At 39.4% G+C, this 27,887-nt stretch overlaps 2 protein-coding genes across 7 annotated transcripts; one reads left to right on the top strand and one right to left on the bottom strand.

Annotated features, from left to right (window-relative positions):
- On the bottom strand, window positions 1-2,616 carry DPH3 (diphthamide biosynthesis 3). The gene is made up of 3 exons (XM_072854034.1): window positions 2,320-2,616; window positions 2,102-2,176; window positions 1-1,598 (listed from the first exon to the last, which is right to left on the bottom strand). The coding sequence occupies exons 1-3, from the start codon at window positions 2,425-2,427 to the stop codon at window positions 1,533-1,535; spliced, it is 249 nt and encodes an 82-aa protein (XP_072710135.1). The 5' UTR covers window positions 2,428-2,616; the 3' UTR covers window positions 1-1,532.
- Window positions 2,518-23,234, top strand: OXNAD1 (oxidoreductase NAD binding domain containing 1). Of its 6 annotated transcripts, none has more exons than XM_072854032.1 (10): window positions 2,636-2,949; window positions 3,211-3,424; window positions 6,898-7,060; window positions 7,338-7,401; window positions 11,817-11,923; window positions 15,478-15,619; window positions 18,863-18,899; window positions 19,008-19,105; window positions 21,870-21,978; window positions 22,636-23,234. In XM_072854032.1, exons 3-10 carry the CDS (start codon window positions 6,930-6,932, stop codon window positions 22,788-22,790), a joined length of 843 nt encoding a protein of 280 aa, XP_072710133.1. In that variant the 5' UTR covers window positions 2,636-2,949; window positions 3,211-3,424; window positions 6,898-6,929; the 3' UTR covers window positions 22,791-23,234. The 6 variants fall into 6 exon arrangements, with proteins under 6 accessions (XP_072710130.1, XP_072710129.1, XP_072710133.1 ...); XM_072854031.1 differs by having other exon boundaries at window positions 19,005-19,105; XM_072854028.1 differs by lacking the exon at window positions 2,636-2,949 and adding an exon at window positions 2,522-2,562 and having other exon boundaries at window positions 18,863-19,105.
- Window positions 23,235-27,887: the final 4,653 nt, after the last annotated feature.

Below are 27,887 nucleotides of genomic sequence, written 5' to 3'. Positions count from 1 at the left end.
GTGCAGTTTTAAATATCTTTATTTAAATAGTCAAAATAAATATTTTATCAGATATAGCTAACCAAAGTACCACAGAAATAACATCAGTGCCACCTTCTGGTTTAGGCATGAAAACACTTTGGGTTGTGCATCTTGCATTCAAAACTTCTAACTGAAGGGTGTAATTTTTTCCTTTTTTTTTTTTTAAATAATTAGAATGTTCATCTTCAACATTCACAGAACGTTGTAAGAACAAAAATAGTTAAACACAAGAATTCAGTAAGACTTGCTTATCTTTAGTGCCTGGAGCAAAATAACTATATAAATGCTGCACAAGTATTTTCCCCCACATTTAACGTCACAGATGTCAAATCCTACTAAAACACATGAATGACCATAATTTTAAATAAATATTTAAATGCAGTGGCTTGTAATACAAGAAGTAGTCTTAGAATCAATGTACTTTGATATGCTTTGATTTGTAATTTGATATACAATATTCTTCCAACTCTTTTCTACCCTAAAACATTCCTTTTCATTAATTAAGTGAAATGTGTGCATCTCCTGTCCAGGAAGTGACAGAACCTAACAACGGAAGACTGAGAAATTCAGCAAATGTACTACTACAAATGGCACAAAGAATGGCAGCCCATTTTATACTTGCTACAACAGTCAAATCACAAAGGTGTTGAGAAAATATGGGTAAACTACAAGCCACTTCGAGTTCAAGTCCATTTGCACATTGCTAGCTTTGCGGGGGTAAAAAAAGTTTGACTCCTTTTGTTTCCATTCACACAACACCCACAAAAGTACATCATATTATGTCAGAGTCATTTGATAACAGCTACCAAAGCTGTTTCAAAGCAACTGCAATTTAAGAAACAAATTTGCCCCAATTCACATGTTGCACCCACTGCAGATATAAATACAACTGCACCTTCTTTGTGCTTACAGTAGTAAAACAATTTACCAACAATGTTGGTTCTGCATCTCTTATTTTTCCCCATATTCAGTATGGGCAGGAAGTATGCGAGCCCACATCCTCGGTGGTACCACACTGCATCAAAGCTGTAATTCTGTATGGCATCCTGTCATACGGACTTCTAAATTTCGTCTCCCGCCATTTCAGCTCCCTATGCCATTTCACACTGATACACACCCACACGTTGCCTGCTTTTCTCCATAAGCTAAGAAGCCATTGCTAGATAAACGTTTTAATTTCACAACTCTGCACACTTCTTCTGTGTGTTGACTTCCTGTCAATTAGGATCGTACTTCCTGTCAATTAGGATCGTACAATTAGGATCGTACTAGTCTTCTAGAATACATATGGCAACTTACATAATTTTTAAAGTGTATAACCCTTTTGAAAAAAAACCCATTCATGTGTTGATGTCCCAGCAAACTCTCATTCAAATTATGAAGACAGCCAGTGTTATTGCACTTGTATCTCACAGCAGCGATCACTTCTAGGAGGAGGACCATGTCTCTTTCTGCAGTTGTCATCCCCATACTTGCTTAATTTAAAGCAGCAACAATTCATGATGTATTCATCAGCACTTAATCAACTCCTTGTTTGTCAAAGGTTCTGCAATGACTTCATCACGCATGAACTGTTCCTAAAGACAGGAAGTAGAGTTTTAGTTGATTTTCATTATTTTTGGATCGCCTCTCCCTCAAAAAACACCAGATAATAATTTTGTTTTCTAGCCTGTCTATAACTGGCATGAATCTGCCTCTCAAAACATGAAAGCCATAACATGCCTACTAGATTATTAAAACTGTTAGGCTAGCTGACAGGGCTGCCAGAGTCATAGACAGATCTCAACACCACTGATATTGTTTTGTCTGTGTTCCACCCCACATTCACCTAAACAGGCATGTTTTAAACCCCAAATACGGCAGGAAAAGGAGACCAGAAAAACAAGAGATGAGGCAGGAGCCGTAGTCACAAATAAAAGGGCCCCTAGCTCACACAACCCTATCCCATATTTACCAGAGACTTTTAAAAGCTGGCACTGCGGCTTACTCAGGGGATGGCGAACCGAAACTCGACTTGGCCGGCCCGGCGGCAGGGGAAGCAGGCCGCAACTGTGCCCGACAGCCCTCTCCCCGCACCCACCTGGTCGTAAATGACGCGCAGGATCAGGGAGCAGCTGGGGCAGGTGGCCACGTCCTCGCCGTTCTCCAGGTCCTCCTGCAACAGCCCCCGGGAAGGAGACAGTCACCGACTGGCCGCCTGTCCGACCCACAGACACCCGCGGCCGGCGGAGGGCAGACCGCGGCCTGACGCTGTTTATCCCCCACCCGCCGCCTGCCTCCCTGCACGCCCGCCGTTACCCGCGTGATGAGGAAGCGGTCTCCGCAAGGGCACGGGTAGCTGTAGGTCTGGGTCTCCTCATCGTACTCGAAGTCCTCGATCTCCACCTCATCGTGGAAGACCGACATGGCGCCGGGAGGAAGAGAGGGGACGAGGCGGAAGGGACGCAGGGGCGCACGCGCGGCGGCCGCGCGCGCACCCCGTCGCGTGACGGGATGGGGGCGGGGGAGGAGAGCGCCTCTCGTCACGTGATGCGGCGCCGGGTAGGGGTGCTGCGGCGGGGGCGCGGGGCGCGCGCCCCGGGGGTGCGTTGGGGATCGGGGGGGGAGGGGCTGGGCCGCGGGGTCTCCCCCGTTTGCCCCCTCCTCGCCGCCGGAGCCCCGCACGGCCGTTGGGCGCGGTGACCGGGCCGCTCAGCGGTTCGACGGCCCGGCCACCCTCTCCGACCGATGCCCTCCGCTCCTCGGCGCTGCCGGTTCCCCGTCCTGACCTCCTGCCTGCCTGCCAGGCGGCGCGGAGCGGTGGTCCCTAGTGGCTGAGGAGGGACGGCAGGGTGCAGCCGCGACCTCGTCCTTCCCCGCCTCACGGACCGAGGCGGGAGGGCGGCGGGGACGCAGCGTTCCAGCCTCCTTAGCGCTGCCTCGCTTCAGGCAAGCGGAGGCTCCCCCCCCCCCCCCCGTGCTCCTTAATGCTAAGTCAAGGGGAAAAGCTTTTCGGTGATTTTTGCAGGAGGGACAGTTTATCTAGAGGGGTATCTCTTAGCGATCTATACCTTTGGTTTTGGTAAAAGATTTCCTATCCTGCTCGCTTAAGTATCCTTGCTTCCCCCTCACACTCTCTTGCATTAACTTATGTAGTAGTTTGCTCTTCAGTGTGGTAGAGGTTAACTAAAAGTAACTCTCTCCTTTCAGATATTGATGTAGGATTGAGGAAAAGAAGATGCGGTCATAGATCTCGAGTGATATTAACCCAGGGCCAGTGGGTTAGTGGGGAAGAAGAATGAATGAATTGCTTGATTTTAATTTAAAGTGAGAAGGAGTCATACACAAAAGAAGCACTCACTTCTGTCTGCAGAGAAAAGGAAGAAAGGGAGTATTTGGAGTGACTGTTTCCATAAAGGCTTGGGTAAGAAGAGAAGAAAAAATAAAGGGAGAACATCCCACCAGACAGGAGTTTGGGAGGCTGAAGCGCTGCGCTTCTTGGAGGGCAGGGAATTGCCAAAGAGCTGGATGAGCCAAGAAAGTTGCAGAGATGACAGATGGGAGATACTGTTCGTGTTTTGTAAAAGTGTGACTCAGACTTTTATATGGTAGAGAAGAATCAGGACTCATTAAAAGAGGTTTTGGGATTTATTAGTTACAGAGTAAAAATTACAATTTATTTTTATTGTGATTTTTCAGGGTTGGAAAGTGATTGATGATAGTGTAAATGGAACAAGTATCTTGAACTCCTGTTCAAGAGTAATTTTTAATTTAGGGTAGAGTCTCAGTCTTAAAACAGTCTGTATCAATGGGATCTTTCAGCCCTGACTTTAAAATTGTAGCTGCTACAATAAAATAAGGCTGACATTTATTTTGTTTTCAGTATTATGTATTGATATTGAAGTTTGTTTGTTTGTTTGTTTTACATTTTCATGTGCAGAACTGAACATACTTGCTTTCTAAACTGGTAGCAGTGAAAATGAGAATGAGGCTGGTTTTAAGTGACTGTCAACCTTAGCAGCAGAATGAAACTAAATATGTAAAATACACAATCCAGAATCTTTGTGTTGGATTTTAAAGTCAGGCCACTTGTTTTACCAGCAGCTGTCACTGTGTTTAGTAGCAATTAATTATGGAAAGGGTGTTGAAGGATGTGAGGTGACTTAAAAAAATACAAAAAAAGAATAATTAATTCTTTATTCTCAGTCCTTGGCCTCTGAAGCAAAGTGTGGTTTGTCGTTCATTGTGATGTTGTGGTGATGTAATTAGTCACATCTATTGGCATAAACAGCTTGCATAAGAACATCCACTTTCAAACATCCTGCCTTTTTTCTTTGAATTAGTTAACATGGTAGAGTGAAAAGCTTGAAAACATGAATCAAAAAGCATTTGGAAGCCTAAAAAAAGGAGATGTAGATGTATATAACCAAGATCTGCTATCTAAAAGACTCCAGATTATAAAATAATCTCATGAATTTGAGTAACTCAATGATTTTTGAGCACTCAGGGTTTACAGACTGAACATGCTGATGTGGAGGAATGTGACTTCTTCATTAGATGTGTACTTTGTCTTGCTAAAATAATTTAAGAATGTTAATACTTTCATTATCAATAGCTTCTACACATTTGCATGTAGAAAGTGCTGAAGTATTTTGTTTAAATACAGTACTCTATATGCTATGGCAGAAAAAATGTTAAAGTAATTTTGTGCACTGGTGGTAGATGAGTTTTTAAATCATTCCACTTTGAAAAGTTGCAAGCTGCTGTGGAATTAAATTCTGAAAAGCTATTAAAAATTATGGACAGTTAAAAGCTGCAAGAAGTATTTCTTATGCTTGAAAGTGGGCATTTTGAGTAGTTACAGTAAATGTATTCCATTTCTGAGCAGCCTAATTTATGAAAGCTCTGCCTCCCATTTGTACAAGATTACAAACAGGACAAATTACTAAGTGACCAGCCAATGCAGCTGTTAGTGAAAGCCTAGAGAATATAGGCCTGATTAGTTAAACAAGCTGGATCGTTGCCATTTCAAAGGCTTCAAAATGAAAAACAAAAACATTTTGAAAATAAATTACATGCTTTAAAAGAATGCAGGCAAAGAGATTTAAATGGGAGTAAAAGATTAAGAATGCTTTAAAGAAGCAATGGACTGCGTCATAGAAATAATATGATAATTTGATAGGTGATAATATGATAGAAAATTATGCTAATCCATTTTAAGAAAAACAAAGGCAGATTTACAAGCAATGAGAAATATGTCTTGGCTCACTACGAACCTGTTCCTACACTTTGTAAGTGAAGGATATTTCTGACTTATTTTGAATACTGTACATGTCAGTTTATCTTTCTCTGTCATAGCTCCGTTTGAGTATGCAGTTTTGAAGCTTCACACCATGTTTCCACTGTAGTGCATGCAAGTGTCTACTTGCTTAACTGTTTAGAGATGTAGGTATTATGTAGGGTATACGGAAGTATGAGGAATTTATGTGTTTTTAAATAAACCTGTAAACAAACAGTTTTATTCAAAGTTTATAAAATTTTCCAACCAGAATAATTTCTTTACCAATAGAAAGGGAATGCATTTTCAGTGTTTGTCTGATCTTCTTTCAAACATAAATAATGTTTGAGCATTTAGAATCACAGATATGTTGGCTGGAAGGGACTTCTGAGGGTCATCTAGTCAAAGATGACTAGAGCAGCAAAGATGCTTGGAGCAGGACAGTTGCTAGCACTGGAGTAAGCCAGTCCCAGGTGTAGACCTTTGTACTTCTTTAAGTTCATGAGGTTTCTGTTTTTCAGTCCTGCAGTTTCTCAGTGCCCCTTTGAAGTGAAGCTCTGCCATTCAGCATGTCAACCATCCCTCTAATTTAGTATCATCCACAAATTTGCCAGATTTGCCATTTGTACCACAAATGGTACATTCTGTCTCATCATCCAAGTTATTGATGAATTTATTGAACTATATCAGCCCCAATATCAACCCCAGGATACTCCTAGTGTTACTAGCCAGCAACTGAAGCAACTTGAAGCCATCAAGCCGTCAAGTCTCTCTGCCTGCCCAGCCAGTTTTCAGCCACTCCAACAACCCATCTGGCCTCAGCTTCCTAATGTGTATGCTATGGGAGATGGTGTCAAAAGCCACACAAAAGTCAAGGTATATTGTATCCACTGCTGTCCCCTTATCTGCGTGACCAGACATTTCATCACAGTAGGTGTTCAAATTTGTCGAATATAATTTGCCCTTGGTAAATCTGTGTTGAATCTCCCTGATTTCTTTCTTAGCTTTCACACAGCTAAGGGGACAAGCTCTGAGCATTTTTCCAGAGACTGAGATGGTGCTGACTGGACATAGGCACTGCTTCTTGTTGCTCTTAAAAATGACCATTGCATTAGTCTTTTTCCAGTCGTTGGAGACTTTCTCTGATAACTGTTTTTCATAGGTAATAGACAGTTGCCTCACAAGCATGTCAGCTGTGTCTCTTAGCAACCTTGAGTGTAACCCATCTGGCTCTGTGCATTAGAATACATCCAGCTTCTCTAAACAGTTGTTTGCCCCACTCCTACGTATCTCTCTCCTTCCCAAACACTACTGGTACAAGCAGAGGTCTGGTGCAGGCTTTGCCTGTGAAGACAGGCAAAAACCATGTTGAGTACTTCAGCCTTTTCCATATAATCTGTGACAAGGTTGTCTTCCCTTCAGTCGATGGATGCACATTTTCACTTAACTTCTTTATGATACTTTCGTACTTTTAAAATTCCTTCTCATTACCCTACATGTCTATTGCTAGTTTTAGCTCCAGCTGAGCTTTAGCCTTTCTGATTTAATGGAAATAAAGGATGAAAACAAGCCATGTCAAACAGTATTTTATTTAACAACTATTTATATGGATTTTTCAGGAGCTGGTGATTCTGAAGACGGCCCAGTCATCATGGCTCACGCTACTATTTATGTGGGTTTTACTGTTCCTCAATTACTGAGAGGTGCTAGCAGAATTTTTCCCACTCACTCTGCATTGGTGGTGTTGAGGCACTCTGCTTTTTGTTACTGCACAGTGAACAGGTAGGTTATCTATCTACAGATGCTGCTCTTTTTTTTTTTTTTTTTAACGAGAATGTCATGGTAACACTGTTAAAATGAAGCTGACAAATTATTATAGAACTATAAATACGTATTTAACTCCCAATTGTATATGTGTATTTAATTCTTACTTAGATTTATGTCACCTGGAATGTAGACTGGATTACACTGGCAAATATGTTAATAGAAATTCCTATCAGTAAGGGACAGTAGCACAGTTTTCAAAATGGAAATTCTCTTTGTTTGCTTTTTGTTGCAGCACAATAAAATCAAAGAGGAAAATGGATCATTTAGAGAGGACGGCAAATAATTTTCGCCAGGAGGTTAGTGTTCTGTTCTTTAGGATGCAATTTTTTTGGTGTGAAGAAACTGGATAACTGTATTTGATTCTTAGGCTTCATTTTCTCTTCTACTAGAGTCTGTTTTACTTATTTTTCTCCTCATTTTTCATATTTAATATTGCTGTAGGTATATTTTGTCATCAATGGGTGAAATGTAATGAGTTATAAAAATTCTTGGTGACGTGATGCTGTTTATGTTGGACAAGAAATTTAATAGAATTCTGGTAAAGTATGGATTATGATAAGTAATGAAAGCACACCGGTAGCCACCATCTCTACACAGGCTTCTCAGGTGTTTATGGGTTTCTACAATTCTGATTCAGATTTGAGATTTAAAAATGTGGAAAATGTCCTTTTATAACATAGGAGGTAAGATAAAATGTGTAGAAATTTTGAATGGAGAGATGATAGGCAGTTGTAAATAGGATCTTAGTTTGTACCTATTTTAATTCACAAGTACAAGGAAGATAGAGCATGGTTCTCCATCAAAATCCAGAAATGCTTATTCTGTATCTCAGTTTTGTGCAGTGAGCATTGTTTTTCATAATGTTCAGAGGTGAAGACACTCTTGTACTTCATGTAGGTATTTCCTTTCTGTAATTAGCTAAAGTAGATGTTTTGAAATTTTTAAATACTGGGAGAATATGACTTCAATTCTCAAAAATGTTTAACTAACGAAACAATTCTGCATTTTTCTTCGACTTTTCAGGAGAAGTATGGCACTTCTTTGACTGAAAAATCCCATCTTGAATTCCCAGGAGTTGGGAAATGGTGCCCAATTTTTCTCCATTGTTTAGTTAGCTTCTCTCAGTCTTGAGTAGCTATTCATGACAGGCCAGTCCTGCATGTGTCACACAACAGGACGAAACTGTACGTTCTCAAACACACTACACAGATGTTAATGTGCACATGTGTACATAGCTAAGTCCTTCTTTACTAGCTTTTTCCCTAACTATGGTTGAGAATAAGTCACAGGCCAAGTGAATTCTTCTTGAAAGGAAGCTAGGTGGAGGGGATATATAGGTAACCCCCAAAACTGAAGATTCAGCACTTGTGACATAGGCTGTAGATGGATGAGACAAATGCAAGCTTGTTCTGCCTGTTACCAGAGCTGTAAGGGTGTGAGCTAGATTTGTCAGCCAGCCAGTGTCTCAGAATCATAGAATCATAGAATGCTTTGGATTGGAAGGGACCTTTAAAGGTCATCTAGTCCAAGCCCCCTGCAAGAGCAGGGACATCTTTGACTCGATCAGGTTGCTCAGAGCCCCATCCAACCTGACCTTGAATGTTTCCAGGAATGGGGCTTCCACTACCTATCTGGGCAACCTGTTCCAGTGCCTCACCACCCTCATTGTAAAAAATGTCTTTCTTAAATCCAGTCTAAATCTGCCCTCCCTTAGTTTAAAACCATTGCTCCTTGTCCTGTCACAACAGGCCTTGCTAAAAAGTCTGTCCCCATCTTTCCTATAGGCCCCCTTTAAGTACTGGAAGGCTGCTATATGGTGTCCCCACAGCCTTCTCTCCTCCAGGCTGAACAACCCCAACTCTCTCAGCCTGTCCTCGTAGGAGAGGTGCTCCAGCCCTCGTATCATTTTCGTGGCCCTCCTCTGGACCCGCTCCAACAGCTCCATGTCCTTCTTGTGCTGAGGGCTTCAGAGCTGGATGCAGTACTGCAGGTGAGGTCTCAGCAGAGCAGAGGGGCAGAATCACCTCCCTCGACCTGCTGGCCATGCTTCTTTTGATGCAGCCCAGGATACGGTTGGCCTTCTGGGCTGTAAGCACACATTGCCGGCTCATGTCCAGCTTTTCATCCAGCAGTACCCCCAAGTCCTTTTCTGCAGGGCTGCTCTCGATCACATCATCCCCCAGCCTGTATTGAAACCGAGGATTGCCCCGACCCAGGTGTAGGACCCTGCACTTGGCATTGTTGAACCTCATGAGGTTCACACAGGCCCACTTCTCCAGCTTGTCCAGGTTCCTCTGGATGACATCCCGTCCTTCTGGCCTGTCAACTGCACCACTCAGCTTGGTGTCATCTGCAAACTTGCTGAGGGTGCACTCGATCTCGCTGTCAATGTCATTGGTGAAAATACTGAACAGATGAGCCTCAGAGCTGCACCTCAGCTACTCACACCTAATGTCAGCTCTTACTTGAGTACCCATTAGCATTGTTTGTGGACATACAGCTGCTCAGATCTGATTTATGCCAAATTAACTCAGTACGTGGACAGAATGAGTGTAGAGACAGGTACAGACAGATGCACATTCTTGTTTGCTTCTGACATGAAAAAAAGGATTGCACTTTTGAGCTTTGCAACCATGTTTTTTTTATCTTGGGTATTTCCAATTGCTTGGCTTGCTTACTTTTTCTGCCCAATGTAAACGCTAGGTAGCTGGAAAAATACGTGGAAAATGGCTCCTTATGAGGTGTGGGAAGCTCTAAGGTGGTACACGGAACTGTGTAAGGTCTGAGGAAGAGAAGGAAGCTGTATGGGATAGGTGAAAGAGCAGTGCTCAGTTCTGCTACCACAAATTCTCTGCATATCCAAGGATTATGCTGTTTCTTTTTTTAATGCTTGATTTATTCTTTGTTATTTTGTTTCTGACCACTTTAAAATAAGTTTATTTTAAATAATCTGCTTGGTTTTAAATTCCATATCATCAGCAGTCAGCTTCCCTCAGTCTGTATTGCCTTATTTGGCCATTTCAGTCCTGTAGAAAGATGAAAGAATCATAGGTCTGTGTTGCATTAGTGTGCATGCTACACAATATCGCCTGTTGAAGAGTGGTAATGTGAAGGACCAGGGCAAGAAAAAGTGCCTAACACTTTCTTGAAATACAATGGCAAAATCTGGAGTCCCGTGTCGTCCTCCCTCTCACTGCAGCCTTGCTCTGGGTCAGTTGGATACTCTTGTGATGGTACAAAATACTGGTTGAATGTCTTTGATCACCCTGACTCAAATTCAATTTTTGTAATAACTTTATACTGATAAAGAATTAAATTTCCAGTGCTCTGTCAGATGTATCAGCCAAATTAGGGAGTGTACTGAAGAATAAAGAAGGGAATTAAGAAGATCCAAACTTAATGTCCATTTCCTGCACTTAAGGTTTCTCCATCAGAACAACCATTTAAGTCATGTATCTGACATTTCTCTTGTTAACTTAGAGTGATTGCATTCCCCATTTAATACTGTCTGCTAAAGTGGAAAAGAAATGTATGCTACTTTATTTTAAATTGGCAAATGTCCTGCTGTTTAATGGGACAGTGGACGTGTTCAGATGTTGCTTTATGAATAAATTAATTTCCTGCCATGTGTTTTAAATTAGAGCATAGTTGCTTAAAGTTTAAAATTTTTTTGATCTGTTTGATCTTATACAAATGAGAAATGCTAGAGTTGCAGTGGTATTATTAGTATTTCCTAGTGTGGTAAATGACATCAGCATTTTTTAACAGAGTAAAATCTGTATATTGGCCTGTGTAGAAAATATTTAGGGCATTACTTTCTTTGTAGAGAAAAAAGGTTAATCATTATAACTCAAAAATACCTGAAGAGAAAGGGCAGGGAGGGGAGTGGATGAAAATCCATGGTGTACTTATGGGCATCAGTTTAAGTGGGGAGCTCCTCCCTAGTGGTCCTGTTGCAAAATTTGCTTTTCATTTAGAAAAGCATTCTTCTTTGTTTTTTTTTTTTTTTAATCTCTTTAAAAGCGGTATCAACTGTGGCTCTTCCATCCCTTCCCATCTGGTTGCCAAACAAAAACTCTTCTGTTAACTAGCAATCAGTGCTTGTGTCGCAGTTTCCCCGTGTTCGTACATCACATATGGGGTCAAATGGGTATGTGTCTAAAAGCAGTAACACAAGGCTTGTTGGTTTTATTTCATTAATGTATAATCTTTCAGTAATGCATTTAATTACTTAAATAAAACCAGATACAGATCCAGAATTCTCCCTGGGACTTCAGTAACAGCTGATCTTTTATGAGTTTCCTTTGTCAGTCTTTATATCAGAGATCTTTTTATTTTGTTGCTGGAAAGATACAGGAGTGTTTGCCTTGTATAGATGTCAAAAGAATCTGAAAGGTGGTAACTAGCAATCGCTTCTCTTTATCGTTATGTTCTCTTCAACTGAAATAAAATAAGTTTGTATATAATCTTAGAATAACCCTGACAAAAGTGATAGACATGGTGGACTGTAAGTAGAAAACCTTTTCTCCATTCAGTGACTATGTAAGTCAATCCATTTTTGTTTCTTTACCCCAGTGAAAAAATATTGGTGCTTTAGATAATGAAGTGCCGCAGATAACATGCAAAGCGATAAGTATCTCATACAGATTCTTGAGTACTTTTTCTGCAAATGATATCTACGTAACACAATGGCTTATTTTACTTTTGTTAGGTAATTTCACAAGCAAAAGTGTGTGGAATCACCAACGAATCAGAGACAGTCAAAAGACTTCGTTTGGCTATTGCAAATAAAGATTTTACTTTCAAAGCAGGACAATGGTAAGATCTTCCGATATTTGAAGGGAAAGTTACTAGCAGAAGTCCTCTATAACAAAATGTTAAAAGGCCTCTGATAGTTAAGCCTTGGAAAAAAAAAGTTAATTTATATAATATGATGTTTTATTATCGGGTGCTCTGTGAAATAGCTGATATTTAGCATAATTTTAAACTAGCTATTCTTAAATATGCTAATACTAATTTTAAAAGGGCAAAATTCTATATTCTTTAAATGTTCTGTTTTATCGTTTTGGTATTTTCCTCTGGTTTATGTATATTACATTGTTTCTTCAAGAGTACTTTGAAGTACACTCCACTTTATTCTGCAAGCTGTCTTTACTGTCTTTATTTACTAGTTATCTTTACAGTGGAGCCAAGACCGCTGCTGATTTGCAAGTTACTTCGTTTTGGTTTATAATTAAATCGGAATTGCCTGTTAACTTTTATTTCTTCCCCTAGAAGTTTCCACTCTGAAGATTAAGGCTGTTAGGTCAGATTAATATATAAATACAGATAGGCAAACTTGAAAATAAAAAAACTTGAATTATTAAGCCTTTGAAGTCATTAGTTTGTTTAAGCAACCTTATAGCTTTTTTCCCAGGGCAATAGTGGATTTTCATGTTTGTCTTCCTTGTTAAAAATACTCCCACTCAGTCACTTTTTTTTTTCTCTTAAAAATTAATTTAAAACTATGAGTAGTTGCTTTTGGCATTGGTCATTTAAATGTTCTTAAACTCTTTATTGGCTTAGGCCACCTGAAAGTGGTTTTGCTGGAATCAAAGTATAGCTGCTAGGGTATTAACAGCATATGTTACTCATGGAGTGTTAATATGCTGGTTTTTAAATTTAGAACCAGAACACAAGATGTTGATTGCAATAATTTGTTTGCGGAGTAATTTGCTGCAGTTTTTGCACATGTGCAGTGACTCATATTAAATTCTTGCTTGCCAGTATTTGGAAAGTGCATTTACCCTCCAAAAATGTTTTAGAAATTATCATGCTGAAAACTGAAAGCTTTAATTATAATTACTCTTTTTCATTTTCTTCTTCCTTGAAAGTATTCTAATGCTATTGTAAGGGATACAACAACTTTTCTATACTTGTAGCTATAAACTGTGGTTGCATTTTTTTGATGAGCAGTACAAAACACCAGGCCACAATTTCCTGAGTAGAAAAGGCTAACTTGTTAGAATTTGCTATAGGAAGATCTTACAGCCAAAGATTGTCACTAGAATGTATATATTTTTTGAAAGTGTTCTAATTACCAAGTTTTTCAGAAGCAAAAGTGAATTTGTTTTGCAAGCATGCTGGCAGATAGTGGTCTTTATCTGACTTCAAGTAATAATGAAGAGACTTGTTGCTGTTACCCGTTTTGATTTACTAAAACATGCATTGAGGTATATGCATGCTATAAATACTTTGAAGAAGTAGCTTTATGGTTTTAATGTTTCTGATCTCTTCTTCCAGCAATTGCTAATGGTTGTTCTTTTCTTGGCTTAGGTAGCCTTTAAAAGGAGGGAAATGAAAACCCACCGTAAGATCTCTGTTTTACATTGTTTTGCACCTCTCCTTGTTGTGGGTTTATATAGTTTGGTTTCCCCCCCCCCCCTACAACTACTCTTTTCGCTTAAGCTGTCACAGATAGCATTTCTTCGGGAGTCCTCTTATCCTTCCTACACACAGCTGAGATGAGACAAGCCATCAGAAATACAAGCTAGTCCACTATAATATAGTATACTATGCACTGAAATCTCTCATAATTATGTAATTGGGAAAGAAATGCTAATATAGAAAGAAACATACACCATTAGTACTTTAGAAGGGTAAACACTACGTTTGATTTAGGTTTTACAGCCATGTTTGGTTTTGTATGTATGTTTCCCCACCAGGCATGAAGAATTTTTCCCTTTTATGTCAAGCAGAACATTTTGACTTAAATGTAAATTGTTACTTTACAGCATAAAGGCAATTTCTTTTTTTTTTTTTTTTTTTTGTTAATGTTAAGTAGTAAGATTATTTTCCACCAGAGGGTGGTAAAGAGCTTTAGTAGCATCTTGAGGTGTTCTTTGATACAATAAATGCTGCAATACATACTTTCTAATCTCTTAGATCCTTACTGCCAGGAAAGCTGAACCCCGTGGTCAGTGGGGCTGCAGAAGCTGAGGACAGCAAAATAAGCCTTCTCAACTTTTTGTGGTTGTTGACCTTTCATTTGCAGTCAGATACCTTTACACACCATCAAGTTTATTAGCATAAAGTTTAAAATTGTACCACTGTAGTATTGTGTATATCACACTTTGTGCATTCTTTGAGAGAAAGAGAGGATATTTTTCTTCGAAGGGTGAAGCTTTGTGGGGAGTAAGCAGGCAAGATTTTTTTCTTTAAAACGTAGTGAGCTTATTCAGAGTGCTTCTCTCCTCCCTCAAGAATTTGTGATCTCCATGAAGAATACAGCCTTGCTGTTTAAAGAAAATACCTGTACAGTGGAAGCCAGTCTGTATTTCATGTTGCATTCTTATTTAACTAACGCTGAGCCAGCCTAACTCAGGCTTGAATTGAGTAATGATTCTGTAGTACTTGGCATTGCTTACCAGTGTGGTTGTTTCCTAAGTGGAGCAGCACAATTAGTTTTAAACATTAGTTTTCTTTTGAAATAACAGGGATTTTGTTATGTGCTGTAGAAAATTGAAGTATTTAAAGATTTATGCAACACAGAGGAGTTTAAATGTTAGATCATAAACCAACTTCTAACTTGTTATGATAGTATTTGGAATATCAAAGCCTTACTTTTATGAAAATGAATTATAGCTCATGTGTAGTAATTGCTTGCCTTCCATACTCTGTAATTGCTGGTGTTGCAAAAGCTTACCCATATGTTACCTTCCAATCTGTAGAAACTCATGTGTGGTTTACTTTAACTTTGAAAAAAAACTAGTAATTTATTCCAGTTCAATTTTCTATCAACTAGAAAAAGATATCTGCCACCAGAGGGCACTGCAGTTCAAGAGGTAAAGCAATTCTGCTTCTAGTAACTGATATTTCACATAAGAAATTTTTTACAGACTGTGGTTTTACTTCAGATATTTCATCTTCCCAAGAAAAGGAAGTGTTTAATCAAAAGTCATTTCCCTAAAATTAGTTTTCCAGTCTTCTTGTGTCTGAAAATTGAAGAGCCCATCAAAGGGACCAAAAAGAGTGAGATTTAAGCCACTCCGTCAGACCATATTGTATTTTTGTTTTAATATGCAAATAATTTATTTAAACACTTAGAATTCTAGTCTGTTGTAAGATGTGGCATCTAATGCTAAAAGCAGAGCGGTTTAAAAACCTGCTATTTTAAAAAAGGTGATGACATGTTTGTAGATGAAAATAATTTTAAGGAAATGGTGTGACTCAAGATTAAGTCCTTTTTTGGAAAAGTTATGTTATGGAAATGAAGATGTCTTTGTAAAGGAAGGCTAATTGAAACAAAGGCAGCCATTTTGTTTTGGTTATTGTTTTCCATGTTTGGAGTTGTTGGCTTTTTTTTAAAACTTTTGTTTCTGGTCTGTCTTCAGGGTTGATTTCTTTATTCCTGGAGTATCTGTAGTTGGGGGATTCTCAATATGTTCAAGCCCTGGCCTGTTGGAACGAGAAGGAATATTAGAGCTGGCAGTAAAGCACACTGTTCATCCTCCTGCTTACTGGATTCACACTGAGGTAAATGAGAATAACTGTTGATTGTGAGATTTGGAATTTTTTTTGGGGGGTGGGGGGATAGAGGAGGTGGTGTGTGTGATTTCAGACCACTTTTTTGCTATTGACTGTGCAACTCCTGTTGACTTGTTCAACCATTTTTAATACAACGTAAATCTTAAAACCTTTTGTTCAGTAAGGAACTGAAATTGGATGTTTGTGTGATAATATGGTTATTGTGATCTTTTGACTCCCCTTGTGCTTGGTGGACTTACAGTGATACTGTAGTTAGTGCATATAAGGGTTCTCACTCCTTTGGAATTCATTAACTGAAAAATGTTGAAAAACCTCTATTCTAATTTGTGTCCCTGAGAACAGGCTGTGTTACACATTACAAAGTTACATCTGATAACTTGCCATAATTCCTAGCTGTTTCTACAAATACAAACTGGGAATCATTGTCAGATAAATATAATATAGATTATTAAGGGGGAGCAAAGGGAGATAGTTAGATCAGTTTTTCTGAAATGATAAAACAAGAGAATAATTCAGAATTTCTATAGTATTCTTTTAAATATGCAGTATTTTTGTAATATTGACATAACCCAAGTCTTGATTTTTGTTATATTAAAAGTAAAGTCTGACACTTTGGCTTCTTCTAGTGTTTTGTTCATCTGTTTACCCCATTTAGTTATAGTCAGAAGAGTCCTGTTTCTGCTGATGATCATATTTCAGAGATGACCTGTCCCGTGAACTTTTGGTCTTCTCACAACCCCCTGTGATTTGTCCTATTTACTGTTCTGTGCCTGGCATTTGTATTTCTTAAATGTGGCTGCAAGGTTTAAATTGGCAGATTCTTCCAGGTTTACAAATATTGCAGTTTTGTTCAGTGGCCAGTAGAGTTACAGTAAAGATTGGTGCAAATTTACTACAACTGAGAATATCCAAAGTGGTGCTAATCTAGTAGTTAGCATGTGACCAGCCACAGATTTTAATTGGTGTTACAGCAAGTTATCTCCACTGGAACATGAACAAAATAACCTTTTTGAGATGTTGTGTAGAACTTGTAGTGCATGTGCCAGCAGACCACATTAATACCTAAGAGGATTGCCTAGTTTTTGGTATTGCTCTTTAGAGAATATGAAGGCCTAACTCCGTAATTCCCAGTCTCTGGAGGCTCTTTCAGGATTTTTGATGTCATAAATCAATTCGCTGTTGCTGAGTCTTCTGGTTGAATTTATAGGAAAATCTTTAGTTAGTGGGTAAGCTAAGTCAAACCTGATGCTGTGGAGAAACCGCCAGGTTATATATGGACTCTTCTAGCTAAACAAAAGTGCATGCTTTTCCTTAGGAAAGAAGAAGAAAACAATAGCAACCTAGAATTTGAAAAGGTTCTATATATGGTGAAAAAACTCTGGTACTTAATTATTTAAAACTTATTTATAAATGAAGTTGATATCTCAGGGTAAAAGAAGTTATGGGAATAGTTAGTACTCATTTACTCACTGTTTTTTTTCCAGAGGTATTTATATTTATTCTTTCATATTACTGTATATAAAATCATAAAATTCAGCACAGTGTACTTTATAGCTTAGGAAAATACAGCCTTTTATTTAGAAAAATGTATGTGTAATGTATTGATTGCTTCACTTCTGTAAGCCATTTCAATACTGTATTTACAAACTAGGCTAAAGGACAACACTTTCTCACCGTATTACTCCAGAATGTATTGGTTTTTTTGAAAACTGACTTACTGTTATGGTTGTCATGGCTAACGCACTGAAATATGTGGGAGGCTGCTGGTTAAGAGAGATTCTTCCTGCATCCTATGTCCCATCTCGATGAGCTATAGCTGGTTAAGGAGGCAGATTAGACAAGAATGAGATTGTGGAAATAAGCATTTTTAGGGAGAAACAAAGGATACCATATTCTGTGTCCTCCTTCTGCCACATGAATCTGGAACACTTCGGGATTCATGCGTCTCTCAAACAAAGTAAAACATGGTGGGAAAGCCTGGCAGTGTACATTGAAAAGGGAGAGAGAAATTAGTTTCAGATAAAAAATGCTGATTGTCTTGCACTATAATTGAGAGATAATACTTTATGCAATAATTAAGAAAGCACAAAATTTTTTTTTAATGCTCATGCTCACTACTGTAGGAACCTCTGTGTTCTGTGCATACCTGCATCAAAGGGCTTCCTTCTTCCTCCTGGTGGAATTGTTACATGTTTAGACCTTTGCTTACTACACAGGTGTCATTAGTGGAAATCCTTTTGTTTCAGTTACTGTTTCTTGATATCAAAAGGATTTTTTTGGAGGAAGTGGTTTTATTCTGTAAATGATTAACTGCTAATTTTTCAGCAGTTCTTGTAGCTTTTTTTTTTTTCTCTCCTTCTTTCCCACCTTCCTTGGCTTCCTTATCCTCTTTATTTTATTTTTTAAGCCCTATGTACGGTCTGAAATGAGTTCTGTTTTCTGCTCCTTTTTGTTCTGTTAGCTTACAGTGACGTGGGAGAACTCGCCTGACTTCTCTGTACTGCAGTTTCACCCTTCGTACCGGGATGCAGTTTACCAAGAAGATATTGACCCAAGTGTTTTATTTGTTTTAGCTTTAGTTTTCCATGTATCAAAAAAACATGCTTTGGCCAGCTTCTGTAAGAAATAATTTCTTATGTACAAGTGGAGAGGAAGAGAGAAGGTTTTCCCCTGATTTTTCTTCTGCAACTGAAGTTGCAAATGCAGAAGTGGTTCTGCAAGAAATATTCTTGAGGATACTTGCTTCACTTCTGGGTGGTTTTTTATTTTTTAGGAATGGGGATGGAAAAACCTTCTGCATCTATGCAACTCATTCTGACTTCCTTCTGTGACCTCATAGCAAGGCCTTTTTTGACATGACTGGGTTTGGGTAAAAGCGTGATCTCACATGTTAACCTCGGGTTTTCACAACCACGTATTGCTGTTGGAAAAGCTCTTGCATTAATCATTCCTCTTTCAACTCTTATGGGGGTGGGAAGGGGAGTCACCATCCTGCCTTATCAGAAGACTGAAACTTCTGAAAGTAGAACTAGATCCCAAGAGACACTGAAACAGATTACTTCAGATAGCTGGAAACTGTGCATTTATTTTAAAGTACTTCAGTTTTCCCTCACTGGTCAATAAAAATAAAAAAATCACACCCCAGCAAGTCTTGTGACTGTGGTGCAAGAAGAATAATATTTCAGCTTTTGCTTTTAATTTTGAAATTAAATATCTTCTTTTCCATCCTAGTGTACTCTTGGCTCAGAAGTGGCTCTGCGAGTGGGAGGTGATTTCTTCTTTGATCCTCAGCCTGGTGACTCCCCTGTAAAACTAGTGCTGATAGCAGGGGGTGTTGGAATTAACCCATTGTTTTCTATACTGCTGCATATAGCAGATCTTCATGGATATCAAGAGGGTAAAGGAAAAGGATACAAAATGGGAACAGTGAAGCTGTACTACAGTGCAAAAAATACCAGTGAACTCTTATTTAAGGTAAATAAAAAGCTTAAAAAGAATAGATCACAGATATTCAGCTATTAGTGTGTGTATCATTCAGTCGCCAAATTCCAGAGAGCCCCTCTGTGTAAGACACTGTACAAAGAGAGACAAAAGTCACTTCCTGCCTCCAATCCCATGTGAATTTTGTTAATTATGCCAGTGTACAAATTAAGGATGTTATTGGACATACCTGGTCTCATTGACTTCACTGATAAGTCAATTAACCCTAAGTGTCTATATTTTACTTTAATCTCATAAGAGCATCATAGTATACTAAAGATTATATATACTACAATATATGTGTATACACACTAATAGTATGCATAATGCTATAGTACTGTAACCACATCATCTCTGTACAAATTGTATTGAATTTAAAGACTAGCAAGAGCAATTATATCCAAAGGAAATACTTTTTAAAATAATAGGGGAGCTTTATTGATAATGTATTAGTTATCATTGGGTACTAGTCTATGAGTGAAGGATTTATAAGTAATAGTACTTCATCAACATTTACTTAGCAGTTAAAGATCACTTGTCACACTCAGCCATTAAAGGTCACTGATAATTTTTTAGGGTCAAATTAGCACACCTTCTGTAAAGAAACATCCCTAATGATTTAGGTTTCTTTGAAGTATTGAAAACTTTTGATTGTAAGATAAAGGTGAAAATTTGTCATGATTCCGGAAATTGTGTTGGGATCCATCACTAGTTTTGCTTCTGTACTTCTACCATATGTTTGCTTTCTTTGAAAAGTCATTTGTTTGTTGCTAGAAGCAGAATAATAAGCTGGAACCTGTCTACTCTTCCATTTGGCCAACTGCTGATCTCCCAGTCTGTTCTAAGCATGCACATTTTTTTTTCCAGTGCAGGAGCTAGCATTTCCTGAGTTTCAGTTCAGCAGAGCTTTTGCATTAGAGCTTCTGGGACAGAAGAGAACACAATGATATGCTGCAGTGCTTAAATATATCTTTCCCTTCATTCTTCACATGTCCCTCAAATCCGGAACATGTATATGAAAAGTCTTTACTTCAGTGGAGAGGACTGAGGAAATAGGATCACTAGAGTCTTGATGTTGTTGTGAGATAACATCTATACAAACCTCCATGAGGAACTGCTTGGTTGTCGCTAATGTTTTGAAGGACCTGTTCCCTGAAGAAGCAGCTATATTTAGTGTCACCCTTTGTCCCTCTCAGCCTAATGGAATTGGTCTAATAATCATTGTGGATGTGCGCTCATTTCACAGGCAGATGCACTGCTTTTGAAAATCTTGTTATTTAAAATGGTAGTGTTAGAATTACAACAGAGAGCATACTAACTTTGCTACTTCAAGATGCCAGTTAGCTGGGTTTTCCTGATTCATGAGGACTGAATGGGACCCTCATTTCCTTATTGGGGCTGGTACGGTGGGGATAGGTCTTTTCCCTTAAGTCTGTATTGCTCAGCTGTCTGCTTCATTTTGTACACTGCCTTACCAGGCTGCAAAGAACCTGCTGAGCTGTTCAAATTCTCCTTCATTCAGTCAAAAAGAGCCTGTCTCTTGTCCTGGGACACTAGAAAATCGTACTGTGGTGGTTCATGTCACATGTATGATACTTGCCACTTTCTGTCCGTGTCGCTGGATTACAGGGTGATAGGTCACAAGTAGGTGTGAATGACTGCAGGATTATTTAAGCGGGTTAAGTCCTACCTAGGCTTGCTTTCTGGCTTGGTCCTAGGACTTCAACTCAACACAACATGATTAGTCTCAAAAATTTGCTATCAAATTGTACCTGGTTCCAGATGAAGGGGACAGAGTCACACCCAGAACAGTGAAAGCAGGCCAATATGAGAGGCACTGGTGGAACAGTGTACAGCAGTGTCTAGCTGTGCTGCTCTTTATTCCATGGCGTTTTAGGGAATCAGAAAGAGATTTGTCTATTAAGTAGAATCTGTCTGGGGCTTTTTTGTTAAGCCACCCATGACAGACTGTTCAGTGTAGTAGCTAGGTAGTAAGCAAACACATAACAAAATGAGCTAATTTACCTATTTACAGAGTACAAATTATTTTTATTTCAGAATATTTTAAGAAAGAACTTCCAGTGTCTGTTCCAGCAGTGAAAATCTCAAGTAGTGCAGAATCTAGACAGTAAATAAATCTTAGTTTCAGAACTAACTACAGCATCTGACTGACAGATTTTTTTTTTACTATGATTTGAACTGAAGCCATTGGGGTTTTGGTGGTAATGGTCACAGTTGTGACTTAGGGAACTGAAAATTACCGAGTTTCTACTCTGGTAAAAATAGCGTCAGCATTACACTGTAGTTGGTTTTACTTGGAGAACACGAGAGAGTAAAGGGTCTAGTAATCTTACCAGATAAAGCAGACGAGACTCAAACAGTTCCTAACAAATGGTAAATACAAACTGCAGGGTTTTTTGAAATGGAAAACCCATATGGAAGTAGAAGGAGGAAATAAAAATAATTTATATGGGGAAGAAACCAAGAAAGAACGTAACTGGTTCTTAGGTCCAAATCTTACAAATTGCAACCTATTGTAAGCACTAACAACATAGCTGGTAGAGAATTCACATTCCAGGTATGGAAATTCTGTGTACTTGTGCAGGTCAGCCCTTTGAAATCAAGCCCATCAAGTTCTCAGGGCTGAAATGCAAGAGTCTTGGTACTCTGTAATAATGACTGGTGTTCTGGGACTGTATGCATACATCTGCTTTGATTTAATGGCCTGTGGTGTAAGCAAGTGTGTTTACCATTACAGGAAAATATTCTTGGTTTGATTAATGCATTTCCTGGAAAGATCGCATGTCGTTTCCACGTTACCCAACAGACTTCACAGATCTGTAAAGAACTTCAGCCACACATTACAGGTAAATATAATAGTAATGCAGAGAGATGATTTCTGAAGTCCAAGTTTGATTACATCTTAAGGGGATGAAGTTATATGCGTAATTTCGTATTTTTACATTTAAAGATTCAAAATGAGACGTGAGTTAAACCTAAATAATTTCACTGTACATATTACTTTGGAGAAAAATTTTCCCTTTGCAGTTTTTGTTTTCATTTCTAGTAAACCTCCTCTGTTAATTCTAAACTTTATAGTGGTATTTCCCACAGCAAACTTTATTCCAGAAACTGTTAAGCAAAGTATTTACTTTGCGTAAGGCGGGATTGATGAAGGATAAGCTGACTGCTTATAAGAGATACTTCATCATGTTGCCATTTTTGTTGTCTTTGGGTTAGAGATACTTACCTAGTTTTTCATCTGAATGTGGGATTTTTAGTTTTATGTAAGCCATGTTTCTCTTCAGTGACTAATAGCCCATGCATTCCAACTGGAACAACTGACCTAAGTCCCCAGAAGAACAAATGGTTTTGGAAGCCTCAAATCTTGATACCTATTATCCTTAAACAGGCCTGGCATTGTTAAGAAAGGAGTGCTTGAAAGAACTCTAACCAGTCATTCTTTTTTAAATTACTTCATGATTAATATTTCTGTTCTCATTTCCTACTTTTTTCTCTGTCAGAGGGAAGAATATCTGAAAAGGATCTAGAAAAACATGCATCTAAGGATACTTTATGGTACATCTGCGGTCCACCTCCGATGATAGAATCCATATCCAAACTACTATCCAGGATTGGTGTTCCTAGAAACTGTGTTTTCTTTGAGAAATGGTGGTAGTGACACCTGCTGAATAGAAAATATATTGTTTCCAGGGTATTTTGATAAGCTGAAATGTACAGAAAATGGACTATGAATTATTTGGAAGATTTTACTTCATACATGAAGATGTCCTCAATCATGATAGTGTTCCTTTAATTTAACTATAATACACTTGTAATACAGCGCTGCTGCTTTTGGGGAAAAAATAATTTTATATTAAAGACATTAACTGTTTTGTTTTTTTTGATGGTTTGCTTACTTCTTCTGGGTGGCAGCATATTTTCACTTTATACATGTGTTTTGTTAGTCAGCTTTTAAAGGAGTTTCAGTGCCTGATGCAGCGGTTGTAGAGAATCAGTTGTGCAGCAATGCCAGGTCAGTTTATAATCAATAACAATTCAGGCCACAACTTCTGAATCTGCTCCAAATTGTTGTGCTAAAGAGTCAACACACTGCCTTCCCCAGTTCTAGATAATAAATTAATATTTTTATAGAAGTAGAGTTGCGTGTTGTGACTTCCTTCTTGGGCCACTTCTTGTTAAAAGAAGAAAAAAACACACTTATGTGGTTTAAGTCAGCTGCGTTGACAGTAAAAGACATGTTTTCATCATCATATTCAGACCCGAGTTTAAAATACTGATGCATTAAAAATCTGTTAGCCTCTGACAGAGCTGTACAGAGTTATTCACGTGCACCTGTATCCCTTGCTGGTGCTGAGAGAGCCCATCCAGTTTGTGCTTGCACATGCCACGTCCTGAAAAGCAGCAATGGCCAGTAACAGCCGAGACAGGAAATCTCCGTAATCCTGCTGCAGTACAGAGTTTTAGAAGGCTCCAGGCTGTACCGGTTCTGTTTGGAAAAAAGTCTCTGGAAAGTTTGCTCCTTTAAAGGTATGTGTACCTCTGGGTGTAATGGCTGATGATACCTCAGCCCTTGAAGGAAGCTTCTTCCCCCAGCTGGTAGAAAAACTCATATAAATGTTGAGAATAACAAAAAGCCATAATGAGTTAATTATCTGTATAGACAGTTCAAGTCCTTAAGTGGTAGAGATTCCCATTGTACATTTGAAGACCTCAGTAAGGAACATTTAAATTATTAAAAATACTAAATGATTATTGAATTATTAAAAATGTTAAAGAGATAAGGCCTTCTCTTTGTTAGTGGCTCTTTTCCTGGAGTTAAGGATTTCAGACAATAGTCAAACAGGTAAGGCAGCAAGTTTCCTGCCATCAGCACCCCTCTGCTCTGCCTTAAGCAGAGGTTGCAAAGATCCCATCACCTGGTCTCCAGCATGCAACAGTACTGTTGGTGTGAAGCACTGAGCTTTTCAAGGCTTACGTCCCAGTGCTTGGATAAAAAGGCCTCTAGCCCAGCTGTAGTTCTCTCCCAAGAAATCATTTCAGCTTCAGTATGCTGAGTTTAGCCTCTAGTCTTAACCTCTTTTTATCAGTCTCTGGTATGTTTTACAGCTTGTAGGATCCTACTGCCACACCCACGTTCACCTCATCTTCAAAAACCAGTGAGCCAGTCTAACTAGGAAACTCCAAGCCCTTGCTTTGAGTGCGACACAAGAATACAACCGTAGTCGTTGCAGAAGTTGATTGAACAACTAACCAAAATAATCCTAGAGCTTTTCAGCAAACTGAGCTTCAAAGAGAAAAATCCATACTTACTGCACTCAGAACACAGAGAACATAAGGAAATGGGCTGTATTTTGGATCAGGAAGAGGTGAACTCTGAACGATGGACCTTAAAGAGTTGCCTTTTGGGGACAGTACGATGAGGAGGGCTTGCCCGTAAGTTTTCATTGTCTGGTGCCTGCAGCCTCATCCACTTAGGCTTGTGCTTCTAGACCATGCGGCACTATACACCATCTGAAATTACCCCCTCAGCAGTCACTGCAGACCCAGAGGGGGTGTCTCATCACATTCCCTCCTACTGAAATGAGAGGAAGATTCTTTCTGAGTACCCCTATTTCAAGGAATGGTTCCTTGTTTGTTCACTCTAGAATGTAAATAGGCCAGTGTGCTTGTCACAAAAAATAAAACCAAGGGGTTTTTGTGTTCACAAAGATCGCAATTGACATGTCAGAGCTTGATGCTTGAAGGAAGCAGGGTTTTTTTTCTAGAAACGTGCAATAAATTGCCATCGGGAAGCACCAGTGCCCTAAAACAAAAACCACACAGTAGGCTCCTGCATGTTTTAACAGTGTGATGATAAAAAGATTCTGAGAAGCTTTGAATGTTGTTTTCCTTATGACTTTTAAATCATTAAGTGGATTAGAAAGTGGTTTACCCTTTTTTTCCCTTAATGCACATGCTTTCTTCAGCCCAAATGACATCTCATTCACAAACCGCTCCTCAGACTTGCACCAAATTGTCCATTTAACAAAAGGCATTTCAAAACCCTTTCCTTCTGTAATCATCCTCTTTCCCTCTAACCTCTTTCTGTCATCCCCTGTTATAGTCAGACTGAGCGCTGTGGGGCAAGGATGCATCTCAGCGTATGGGCTCACCCTCCTAAAGAGTAGTATTAAACACAGACAACTCTGCACCAAAAGATGGAGGAAAAAAAGATTTCATACACCCCCACCCCCAAATCGCAGTAACCTCAGGTACCCTTAACAAGAAGTTCTTCTGTACCTTGAACAGTTATCCTGCCAAGGGCGCAAGGACACCTTCATTTCGTAATGCATGCAATGGTAATAAATGCCATTTCTGAGCCGGGAAGCCAGGAAAGTTGTTAACATCCCCGTCCTCTGTAGCCTTTCCCTATTGACACTTAAGAATCTTCTGGAAGTCTCTACTTTCTAGAGTTTAGTGGTCTTGTAGTGAAACATCAGTTTCACCTTAAAGTCTATTATTGGATGTGACTCCACCACAAGTGAAGGGGGAAAAAAAACCCAGGAAAATTAACCTATATAAGCATACGCTCTACAAATAATCAAATAAATGTGATATTAGCCTACCCTGGTGGGAACAGAGTGCAACCCCTGCTGTTCAGCAGCTACTAAGTTGGAGAAACATTCTCATCACATTGTCGAATCATAACATGTAATCTTAGAAAATGTTTATTCATCTTCTATTTGTGTCATCATCTAAGGAGCAACTTAAGGAGAAAAAGTAGACTGATGGTAACTTTTTTTTTTTTTTGCAACAAAATTTGAGGAGTGTGATACGTGTCCTTCTCTACATTTATATTTAAACTTAGTGATGGTTTGTGGGTTACCAGGTGTTACACAGCCTTACTAGACTGAATCTTTTTCTTCTTCCTGTGACATGTATTTTACCAGTTTGCTGTGTGCTCATCTGGTACAATGAATATTAAGTATTGCTACAGGATTTGCATTAATTAACTGGAAAAGAGTGGCTATTCAGTTATCATTACATCATTTTAGTTAGTAGGGTGCTTTTAGAGTGAATAACAGAAAGCACTTAAATTGAAAAGCCTTTTTTTCCCCCTTCAGTGTATAGGTAAGGTGCTGATGAGAGTCAGCTGCCGCATTCAGCACCACAGGCACCTTTCTGCTGATGGGAGGCTTTTGCAAGGATCGCCTTTTAAAGCCAGAAGCACATCTCCACTAACAGCCTTGGAGACATATGAATTGCATCTACAACTCTTAATTCATAGGTGCATCGGTATTGTTAGCCAGCATTCCTCATACTTTTGAGAAGCATTTATCAGCAAGAAATTAGTATCTGCTCTTCTTATATGCTTCAGTTGTGGGAGGATGAAATTCCTGCATGAAAAGCTGATCGTGCTTTATTTCTGCCCTGTAATTGGCTCCCTGAGGCAAGTGTACAGTCACGGCAACTACAAAGAACAAGCAGGGTATCCAAATGCAGAGCCCTTCCACTGCTCACCTCAGAAACTGAGGCCGATAGAGGAGCCAAATTAGGGGGAAAAAAAAGTACATTGTTTTGTACTTAGCTTCATTTCCATGCATGTGTTAAAGCTACTTTGAGCTATTTCAATTATACTGTTTTCAAGTGCACAGATCCAATAATCAAAGAAATTGTGCAAGATGAAGTGCCAATCAAATCGTTTGTGCATTAAACCCCTCCTAAACTCTACATAAACTATTTTCATTATGATGCTTCAACATTTTGGACTTCCTATACCCATCTTAGTTCTACTCCTCTACCCCTGCCCCCGCTGTTTCTTTCAATACAAAACCCCTTTTCCATCCTTCATTTAATTCAGCTACTCCTCTTTGCCATCTTCATTCAGCCTTTGACATTTCCTTACTTGTCTGAGCTAGATCTTCTCCTTTGAACTCATCCCATTTAACGACTGTTGTCTTGTTCAGATGACCACCTGCTCTAAATACCAGCACGCGTACACAACAGAGCAGCCCGCGTGCTCCTCCCTCAAAGAGAGGAGACTCTTGGGACTGATGTACACACGTGAGTTTTGTTGGTCTAACAAGGACGTGTTCGTGTTAAAATACACCAAAGTGCCACTTGCGTGTGCTGTCGTGCTTCACTGTCACCAGCCCGCATCGGTAACAGGTGGTAGCACAAACCATCGGCTCCTTCCCTAGGCGTACAGGCAATACTCACGGGTGTCTCCTCCCCTTACAAGAGAGGCATAGTAGGATTAGCTTGCATCCTTACTGGGAGATTCCGTCTGGTTTGGGAAAAAAAAATAGGTTGGGCTTAAAATGGCAGCTCTCCATGGGAAAGGAAAGGGCCTGGCTGCTCTCTCCAACTTCTGCTGGGGGGCTCAGAGTAACTGTGGCTTCTCTGGGGAGAGACAGAGGCCGTACATCTGCAGCCAAACTCCCCTTTCAGCTTCTGCCACATACAGTCACTCCACTGTTGGCGTATTTCCCCATGTTGGTCAGGTTTTCAGATATGGGAGCTAAGCTCTGGCCTAGCCCTTCCTCTTCTCCATTCAGGCTTCAAATAGCATGACGACTGCTTGCTTTGATTTCCTTGGCCACTCCGGTGGTCTTGCTTTTTCAAGCCCAAAATGGCAAATGCAGCTGAGATACACAATACACATAACAGCTGCAGAGCCTTGCTGCTGTACCCCAAGCCTGTCCTCCCCAGCCCTCATCCCATCTGTATCATCCGACTACGAGGTGATTTAAGCTCTCTCAGTTTACCTGAG

Source organism: Ciconia boyciana, chromosome 2 (assembly GCF_034638445.1).
Source record: "Ciconia boyciana chromosome 2, ASM3463844v1, whole genome shotgun sequence".
NCBI classification, from domain to species: domain Eukaryota; kingdom Metazoa; phylum Chordata; class Aves; order Ciconiiformes; family Ciconiidae; genus Ciconia; species Ciconia boyciana.
Note: the sequence above shows the minus strand (reverse complement) of the source record. Positions and strands in the feature narration are given on the sequence as shown.

Excerpts from the sequence above, each read along its gene's own strand:
- DPH3 (XM_072854034.1), bottom strand. The coding sequence starts at position 2,427 with ATGTCGGTCTTCCACGATGAGGTGGAGATCGAGGACTTCGAGTACGAT. Across the intron at positions 2,177-2,319 it reads ACCGCTTCCTCATCACGCGG|GAGGACCTGGAGAACGGCGA; the intron begins GTAACGGCGGGC and ends GGGCTGTTGCAG. Across the intron at positions 1,599-2,101 it reads TGCGCGTCATTTACGACCAG|GAACAGTTCATGCGTGATGA; the intron begins GTGGGTGCGGGG and ends TCCTGTCTTTAG.
- OXNAD1 (XM_072854029.1), top strand. The coding sequence starts at position 6,930 with ATGGCTCACGCTACTATTTATGTGGGTTTTACTGTTCCTCAATTACTG. Across the intron at positions 7,402-11,816 it reads CAAATAATTTTCGCCAGGAG|GTAATTTCACAAGCAAAAGT; the intron begins GTTAGTGTTCTG and ends TACTTTTGTTAG. Across the intron at positions 19,106-21,869 it reads CCAGTGAACTCTTATTTAAG|GAAAATATTCTTGGTTTGAT; the intron begins GTAAATAAAAAG and ends TTACCATTACAG.